This window comes from Mus caroli, chromosome 7, assembly GCF_900094665.2.
Source record: "Mus caroli chromosome 7, CAROLI_EIJ_v1.1, whole genome shotgun sequence".
NCBI classification, from domain to species: domain Eukaryota; kingdom Metazoa; phylum Chordata; class Mammalia; order Rodentia; family Muridae; genus Mus; species Mus caroli.
Genome location: NC_034576.1, coordinates 105125641 through 105135020, shown reverse-complemented (window position 1 = coordinate 105135020; position 9380 = coordinate 105125641). Strand labels below are relative to the sequence as shown.

Genomic DNA, 9380 nt, shown 5'->3' with positions numbered 1-9380 from the left:
CACTCTGTAGACCAGACTGGCCTCGAACTCAGAAATCCGCCTGCCTCTGCCTCCCGAGTGCTGGGATTAAAGGCGTGCGCCACCACGCCCGGCAGTATAAATATCTTAACCACATTTTTAAAAATTTCGCAAGAAGAGGCTAGAGAAATGGTCCCATCTGTTAATGGCATGTTCTGTTCTTGCAGATGATGCAAGGTCAGTTCCCAGCACCCACTTTGAGCAACTCACAACTGCCTCTAACTCCAGCTCCAAGAACCCAATGCCCTCTTCTGGTCACTGTGGGTCCTGCATTCATGTGCACAAACCCAAAGTCAACATATACACATAATTTCAAATAAAAATAAAAAATTTTAAGTTGGTAAAAAAATGCAAGAAAAAGTATCCAGCTATGGTGAGGCAACGAGTGCCTTTTTATTGCTACTATTCATGCTTCACCTTTCCAGATTCCCTCTAATCTGTACATAAATGACAGTCACCTAGATCACTGCTGTTAGATCAGTGCCACTCCAACCTGGGCACCAGGTAACCTAGGGATGTGCCAAAGAATGTTTTAGGCTCAATCCCAGCTCCAATTTAAAAAACAAAAAGACATTTATTCCTTAAAAGTTAGAGAAAGTCAGAGGTTACTAGGGTGGCAGAGCTTTATAAGGCCAAGCCATGGAGAGAACACAATCCCATAGTGATGGAGTTAGGCAGCAGGGCTTATACAGCTGGTAGCTTTCAAAGCATGAAATGCTTGAAGACAAAGAAGCCCATAATAGGAAGGGAAGGCAAGAAAAAGAAGAAATGGGGAGAAAAGGAAAGAAACATGAAAAAGAAAAGAGGAATGTTCTTTTCCTTGCTTTCCCTCCCAGCCCAGAAGGAAGAAGGAAGAAGGTCCGCTACCACCAGGACACTCATGTGGCTGGGCTGAAGGGAAGGGCCTAAGCTACCCATCACCACGGATGTCTTCTCTCTAGCTCTCAGGTGAACAGGCTGATTCTTCTCACCCCCGAACCCCTCCCTTCAGTTAGTAAGGACAGTGCTGAGGGGACAAAGGGAGCAGGAGGGGGTGTGAGGCAGGCAACAGAAGGGGCCCATTGGATAGGAGTGTTGGTTTAGTTCCAAAAGTCGGAAAAACAAAAGCCCCAAAGGGGCTCCTCAAACCCGGGTATTTCCAGAGGGACTGATCATCCGAGCCGGCGGATGTAGAGCAGAGAGAGCGGTCACTGAACCTACGCCCCATCAGCCAGGCAGCATCTAGGGTCAACAGCCAGGCCAAAAGGAGAAGAGAATCTGATTTATGAAGGGTTTTGGCCTGTCTCTCAATGGCTACAGCAAGGTTGAGGGACAGGGAATGAGTAGCTCAAGGCTAACAAAGCTTCTCCCTAACCTGGAGAGCATGGGAGCCTTTGGATCAAGAAGTTAGGGCCCAGATTTGCCTATTAGTGATCCAAACCTTGGTAGGCCTTTGACTAAAGACCTAGCAAGCTATCAGATCAAGCAAGGCATGGTGGCACACACCTTTAATTCAGCATTTGGGAGGCAGGGGCAGGTAGATCTCTGTGAGTTTGAGGCCAGCATGGTTTACATAGAGTTCTGGCCAGCCAGAGCTAAAGACAGAGTTAGGCCAGCCAGTAACATAGTGAAATCCTGTCTCAAAAAACCAAAACCAAAACAAAAAAGATATCAGATCAAGACAAAGAGGCTCAGCCAGGGGCAAAATACTACTGAAAAACTTTACGTGGTCCTACATGTCTATAATTCTACTACTTGGTAGGGTAGGAAGAGGACAACTATCACAAGTTCAAGGTTAGCCTGGCTTTACAGCAAGTTCCAGACTCAGCCCATTAAAAAGGACATTTACAAATAAACTTCTGTCTGAATTATGAATTCAGCCTGATTAAAGAACCTGGCCTTCAGGGCAGGCAGGGGAATGAGACCCTAAACCAGACCTGCAAACCCCTCTGCACTGGTAAGGTATGGGCTCAAGATAACATCTTTACCACAGATATGCCTAATTTATTTAGCTGCCGTGGACCAGAAGGGAATCGCTAAAGCATTCCCACAGAGTGGTGTCCCTTTAGCTCTGTTTTATAAAGTTCTCATCACCTTTGGGGAAAATAAAAAAGAACCAGGTCAATGGATGGGAATGGGGGAGCCTAAGTCCAGTGGACAGCCAGACATACTTGTAAGGAGTTCTCTCCTGAGCAAGGATGCCTCCCAGCTCAGAGGCTTTAGGGGTGGAACGCTTTAAAGGGCTGCTACTATATGGGCTTCTCACGCAGAAAGGCAAGGGAAAGAGACATCATTCTATTCACCTGCTTTAGTAATTAGGAACAAGAAACATAAAGTGAAAATAAATAAACACAAATAGTTCAAATGAATATTCTGTTATACTATAAATAAAAAGTCTCTAAAGGTTATTTTTTAATAAAGGTAGGTAGATAGCATGGGTAGAAAAAAGGAGGACTAAACAGAAAAACAGAGTAAAGAAAGAGACACACAGATACAAGACAGAGAAGGCATAGAGCAAGGAGAAACCACCAAAAGGACAGCTGTAAAGAAATATCTTAACGAGAATTGTTTTATTAACCAATGAAGGAGCTACATCTTTCCTAGTTATCTTCCCCAACTGCTGTTTAAGCACAGCAGAGGCGATAGGCATCTCATCTTGCCCACCAAAGGCTGCCCCGTGCTCACCCCTACAAAGAGGTCACCTACACTGCATGGACAAGGGCGACACAATCTCCTCATCCATGTCATCCACATCGTCAGTCATGATGAAGTGGGCGGGGTTAGGGCGGGTGCTGCCCATCCAGCTGGGGTCGATGTTTAGAGCAGCCACCAAGGAGTGGATGCCGGGGTTATTGACAATCTGGAAACCGCAGAGGATCTCGATCTGCTGCCACCGGTGCAGGCGCTCCCTCAGTGCCGCTGTCACCTCACTCAGAGCTTGCCTGAAGTCAGAAGAAAGAACTGCAGGTGTGGACCGTGTGGAAGCCCCAATAAGAACAAGATCTCTTTTGAGAGGAACAAACTGGAGTAGGTGCATGTATGAATAAAAACCACAATAAATCATAAACTTAAGAGCAAAGTGGAAGCTGGATCAGAGCTTGTGTAGGAGACCAGAGCTGTCATGCTATTGTGAGGAGATGGGACTGGGGTTAGAGGCCTCACGTAACCTCAGTCTCTAAGGATGGCATTAGCATTGCTGGAGCTGGTAACTGGTGCTACTTACTTAGCAGTTAGGATTTTATGATCCACATCATCCAGGGAAGAGCTGTGGGCCACATGGAAGGTACCAAAAAGCGTGTTTCTCTTCTTTTTTATTTTCTCAGCCTGCCAAGAGGAAGCCCCCAATATAAAGAGAGTATGGGTTCATGGTTGGAAGAAATGAGGCCTTTCCATGACTGGGTCCTCCTCATTAGTTGTGTTAACTTAAGCTTCACAGGAGAAGGAAGAGAAAGAAGAAAGGAGCAGAGTGAGAAGTAAAGCAAGGGAGGAAGTGGGCGGACCTCAGGAACCTGCTGAGATGCACAAGTAAAAGGTTCCAGCCTTAGTCACGCCCCAGAAGGACCTCTGTTCCCTTGGCAGCCTTTTCCGGAAGGAAAGCTGAATCGGCTTTCCGGCTTGCTTTATTATCCCCAGAAGACAGGGCAGAGTACCCCTATACCCTCAGGTTCTCCTCCAAAAACTTCAGCACATTACTAAGCAGTGTACATTAGAAAAAGAAACAGAATCCACGGCCCATTCCTCTCTTCACTCAAAGGGTAAAGCAGAGAGAGAGTGGGGGGGAGGGGTGGGGGCATAGAAAGAAGAGGGCAGGGAGGAGAGAAGAGGGCAAAGGAAGCCCTCAGGAGAGCAGGCCTCACCCCCTCCTTGGCCACCAGCAGCTGCCTCTCTGCATTTTGCTTCTTGATGTTGTAGTACTGCACCTCCACCTCATGGGTCAGCTGCAGCCACTTCTGAAGGGCCTCAGGAGCATACCATGAGCTGTGTGATTCCAGCTCCTTCTCTGCTTTCCTCAAGGCCTCCCGAACCTATGAGGGCATGAGAATGTGAGTCTGTTTGTTAGCATTAACATCCTCCCTAACACCTCGGTGCAATGCCTCACAACTCTGCGTCCATACCTGCTTTACAATTCTTACACTAGGAAGAAATGACAAGGCCTGTACTCTGAATTTCACATACAGGGAAGTAAGCACAGAGAAGAACAGCAGCCTACTTAAGACCACACTGTCGATAGTGCCAAGCAGAATACAGTCTCCAGAACCCTGCTATCACATTAGCTTATTCTCCTGGTAAAACAGCCAGTCTCAGGCAGCTTTCCTGGTCTCTTCAGGAATATATGTGCTACTGAATAACCTTATTGTAAATGGGCCTCAAGACATCACAGTGTAGGCTAGAGGATGCTCAGTTCAGAGCACGGGCTGCTCTTCCAGAGAACCTAGTTCAGTACCCAGCACCTACGCGGCAGCTCACAACCATCTCTAACAACAACTCCAGGGACTCTAACACCTTATTCTAATCTCCTTGAGCACCAGGCACACATGGGGTATAGAGGCACAGATCAAGCCAAATACCCATATCTATTTAAAAAAACATATTGAATTTAAAAAAAATCACAATATGGTAGCCACAGCACGCGGTTGAAAACGTAATTCTGGGGGATGCATAGGGAATCAGCAGCTAAGAGTGACTAGTGCTCTTGCAGAAAACCCAGGTTCAATTCCTAGCACCATACGAGGTAGCTCAGAATTGCCTGTAACTCCACAACCAAAGAAAGCCAATGCCTCTGGCCTCTGTTGGCACCTGCACACAGATGCACATGCCTCAGTCATGAAGCAGTTCACAACTTCTATAACTCTAGCTCCAAAGGGAGCAAATGCTTCTGGCCTCTGTAGGAACCTGCGCACACGTTCACACATCCCAGACCTCTGGGAGAGGAACCAGTGCTCTTAACTACTAACCCATCTCTATAATCCTAGCTTTAGTTTTTTTAAGGAAAGGTTCCATGCAGCTCAGGGTGGCCTTGAATTTACTAAGTAGAAGTAGGTGGTCTTGAACTTCTGATCCTCCTGCCTCTACCTTCTCTGAGTTCTTAGATGTCAGGCATTAGCCCCTATATCTGCCATTAATTGACTTTTTACCCTCTTTCGTTTACAACAGACTGAATATAAACACTAATAATAGAATGTAGGATGGCTGTGGTGGTACCCGATGATAATCTCAATCTTTAGGAGACAGAGGCAATAAGAGCTCACCAGTTCAAGGCCAGCCTAATCTATAAAGAAAGCTTATAGCCGGGCATGGTGGCACACACCTTTAATCCCAGCACTTGGGAGGCAGAGGCAGGAGAATTTCTGAGTTCCAGGCTAGCCTGGTCTACATGATGAGTTCCAGGACAGCCAGGGCTACACAGAGAAACCCTGTCTCGAAAAACCAAAAGAAAAAAAGAAAAAAAAAAAAAGAAAGAAAGCTTGTATCAGAAACAACAAAAAGAATACAATAGTCTCATAAGCCAGGCATTAAGAAAATATACAAAATTGCATATGCAAATTATTAAATTGGTGGTAGTTCCTTTAATCCCAGTACTCAGGAGGTAGAGGCAGGTAGATCTCTTGAGTTTGAGGACAGCCTGGTCTATAGAATGAGTTCCAAGACAGCAGAGCTACACAGAGAAATCCTGTCTTGGGGAAAAAAAACAAAAAAGAAAAATATTGGTTTTAGTTTAAAAATTTAGTTATTTTTCATAAAATGTTTAGGCTGATTGGTAAGAGATTTAATATAGATTTTTAATTAATAAATATTTAAGTGTTTTTCATTTTATTTTTCAGTCTATTATGTATTTTTATTATCTTGACCATCATTTGAGTAACAAGCCACCACCTTACTGAACATAGATACTCATATATTTTGTTTTGGTTTTAAAGAAAGTGTCTCGATTCAGATAGTCCTAGCTCATCTGGAACTCATGTCAGCTCTCCTATCTTGCCTTCCTGAGTGCTGCCACTACAGGAATGAGCTACAGTGCCTGGCTTTCATATGCTTTATATGTAATAGCCATCTTAATTTCTTATAGGGTAAAAATTAACAGTACCATTCCCACAGAAGACCCTAAGTAAAATCCTAGGTGAGGGCTGATTTACATTGCTGAGTAATAATCTACTAGGTCATTTATAACTAGTTTTTTTCATTTTCCTGTTGATAATCACTTGGATTTTTAGCTTATTTGGCTTTTATGAGTAGCTGTAGGGCATGTGGGACCATGCTACCAGAATGAGCTCAAACCCCAGGAATCTCAAAGATTTGCCAACAGGAGCAGAGCCATTCTCTACCTGCATCTGTACCTGCTCTGGAGCACTTAACCTCGACACCCCACTAAGGACCATGGGCACTCAGTCACATAGCATAACACTGGAGTTCTTCTCCATGCTAATGAGGTAAATAGATAGCCCTGAGCCTTCAGCTAATGAGCTTCCCTAGCTGGGTATTCATTCTCCATAAAAGATATATAATCTCTGGTTCACCCTGAATAAAGTATATGCATTCACATCCACCATCAAATAAACCAGTATGAACAAGCAAGGATCATCTCAGATCTCTGCTTCATTAAGGATCACTGCATGGAAGACCTTCAACTAAAAGCCATGCCTAAGACTCTGGAGCAAGGCTCTCTCCCCTCTATTAAGTGCCCTTTGGTGCTGGGCACTCCCTCCTAACAAGGCCAGATCCTATTTATCCAGGACACTGCCTTCCCACTTCCTTCCTGAGGACCCCCCATTCCTGACTTCCCTCACAGTGGTACCAGCAGTGCCTGGGTACCCAGAGAGGAGGATGGGAACCGCTGTGGACTCCCCATTTCAGACTTTCCGCTGCCTCCTCCAGGTAGCCTGCTGCAGGACACAGGATGACAAGTAAGACTATTATGGACGTTCCTGAATATAGGTATCTCTTGGTGAGCATGAACACTCATATCTGTTGAGTATATAGTAATAAAACATTTATGGATTAGCTTTAGTAGAAACCATCAAATGAGGTTTGGGATATGGTTCAGTGGTAGAGTATTTGCTAACATATAAAGCCCAAGTTTGATCTATAGCACTGGAGGTAGAGAAGAGGGTAGGAAAATGCTAAATAGTTTCTCACAAGGGTTGAACCCATCAATACTGCTATCAGTGAAGCATGATCTTTATATCTTTAGGCATTTTAATTTTAGGCATTCTGGTAGCTGTAATGGTATTTCATTGTGATTTTAGTTTTCACTTCCTTAATACACACACACACACACACACACACACACACACACAGACACACACACACGATCATTTATTTGACTTATGAATCTCTTCCCACTTAAAAACATGGGTTGGGGAGATGCAGAGTGTGAGAGCCTGAAGGTGGAAAGGTTCAGGTCAGTGGGCCCAGAGTAGAGGTGGATTTAAGCCTAGTTCTTTAGAACATAGCCTCAAACACCTGAACTGAACTGTAGTCAAAATGAGAGAACCTTGGCACTCCCTGAAACTCCTGAATCCCGAGTTCTCATGAGAAAGAGTAGCTGCAGGTAGCACTAGTAGCTAGGGAAACATTTTAAGATGGAATTCTACCCAACCAGAAGTTTACAAGGTCCTGGCTGCCAGAAGGAAAACAAGCTAAGACATGGTTCATCACGTGGGCACATGCTGGAACAGGAGCTGTGACTCCCCATTTGCCCATCTGTACCTCGCCCAGCTCAGCATTATGTCTTTTGCTTACCACAGGACCCACTGCTGATAGTCACCAAGCTGGCTGTCCAGGCTCATGCCCACCAACCATTCAGAGTCTACACCCAGCTGCAGGTACAACTGCTGAGTCTGCACCTCCGCTCTCTGGCCTGTGGTGCCCACCCCCCACCACCCCGCCTTCCTTGAATGGAATGGAACCAAGCTTCTTGCAACACTGGAGCGTTTCCAGAGACACTTGATCTGTTTCCACACCTGAGTCCAAAGACACAAATGGCAGTGCACATAAATGGCATGGCAAATAGCAGATCAGGCTCTGAGTGCTTCTCAGTCTATATCAAGGCTACTCTGTTAACCAGAGCCACAACCTAGGGGCCCTTGCTTAGTGATTCCTGCCTCTGTTTACTGACCCCTTAGTCAACAGGAGGTAGAACATCTAACTGAATTCTTCCCCAGGTCACCTGTAGCCCAAGCATACATTCTCTTAACTGCTAAGCCTTCTTTCCATCCCCACTGCCATTTTTACAAAATTCAAAATCATGCAAAACTAATCTAGTTTACAGGCTATGACAATAGTTACTCTTGGAGCAAAAGTGAGCTTTCTGAGTAGTGCTTACACAGGCATATCCACATGTAAAAACTTACCAGTTCAATACTTAGGATTTGTTCTCTTGATATAAATACCTCAATGAAAAAGGGAGGGGGAAGAAGAGAATCACTCTGATCTCCCCTCACCTGTCATTCTTTGAAAATCATGGTAACCATTTTTTATAGCTTTACCACTATCCTTACTGGTAAGTCCAGAAGAAAGATTTGAACCATATTTCAAAACATTCACAAATGAAGCTTTCCAGCCAGACCCTGACCCTCCGCCCTTTACGCACCGCCCAAGGCATCCTGTACAGATTCTCCTACCTGCTCCAGCTCTTCCTCAGCATATTTTTGACGGCTCCTCTCATTCTCAGTGCCCTCCCTCAGCTCCTTCAGCCGCTGAGCTTCCTGCTTGGCAAGGTTGATCTCATCTCGAAGCTTCTTCTCCAGGTGGACCTTCTCTACTTCCACAGTTCGGTGCTCCTCCTGGGCCTTGTGCAGCCTGGGAGCGGGGCAGGAAGAAGGGGGACAATGTAGAGAGCAGGAGAGGAGGCAAGGAGGTGCCAGCCAACATGCCATAAGTTATGGTAATAAGGAAGAAAATAAGAGCCACCAGCTCTCAGCATATAGCCTGTCTACTCTGCTGGCTGTGTAGCTATGAGATAGTCAGGGCCAACAGAAACCAATCACTAGCTTTAAATCTTATGTTAGCCATTCTTCTACTGCTAGTAAACAAGACCATGAAGCCAGATTCACAAACATCTGAATCCCTCCCTAAAGTACCTCATACATTGAAATTATAACAACTACCAGTTTACAAGGCAGTCCACGTTTTTTCTCCTAGCAGATGATAACAACAGCCTGGGACTGATATGAATATGAAGACTGTTGGCGTTTAGTCTAGGCTCCTTCCCATAGTTGCCTGGCAACAGCCAGGTGTGCCTGACTCTCTATAAAAGGGACTGCTTGCCCCCTCCTCTCCCTCTTGCTCCTTCTTTCCCTCTTGCCCCATTCATTTCCCTGCTCTCTCTCCATGTACTCGTGGCCAGCCTCTTCTCCCCTCCTCCTCCTCCTCCTCCTCCTCCT

At 45.4% G+C, this 9380-nt stretch overlaps 1 protein-coding gene across 5 annotated transcripts in view; it reads right to left on the bottom strand.

Moving 5' to 3' along the window:
• Window positions 1-9380, bottom strand: part of Stim1 (stromal interaction molecule 1) — a 167165-nt gene that overhangs the window by 7711 nt on the left and 150074 nt on the right. For 3 of the 5 annotated variants that reach the window (XM_021166502.2, XM_021166503.2, XM_029479365.1), the window contains 5 exons: window positions 8619-8796; window positions 3855-4022; window positions 3221-3321; window positions 2704-2939; window positions 1147-1239 (listed from right to left, as the gene is read on the bottom strand). In XM_021166502.2, the coding sequence (XP_021022161.1) occupies window positions 1147-1239; window positions 2704-2939; window positions 3221-3321; window positions 3855-4022; window positions 8619-8796 (776 nt within the window). The remainder of the gene's footprint in view (window positions 1-1146; window positions 1240-2703; window positions 2940-3220; window positions 3322-3854; window positions 4023-8618; window positions 8797-9380) is intronic. The other 2 variants (XM_021166505.1, XM_029479366.1) reach the window with 1 other exon arrangement.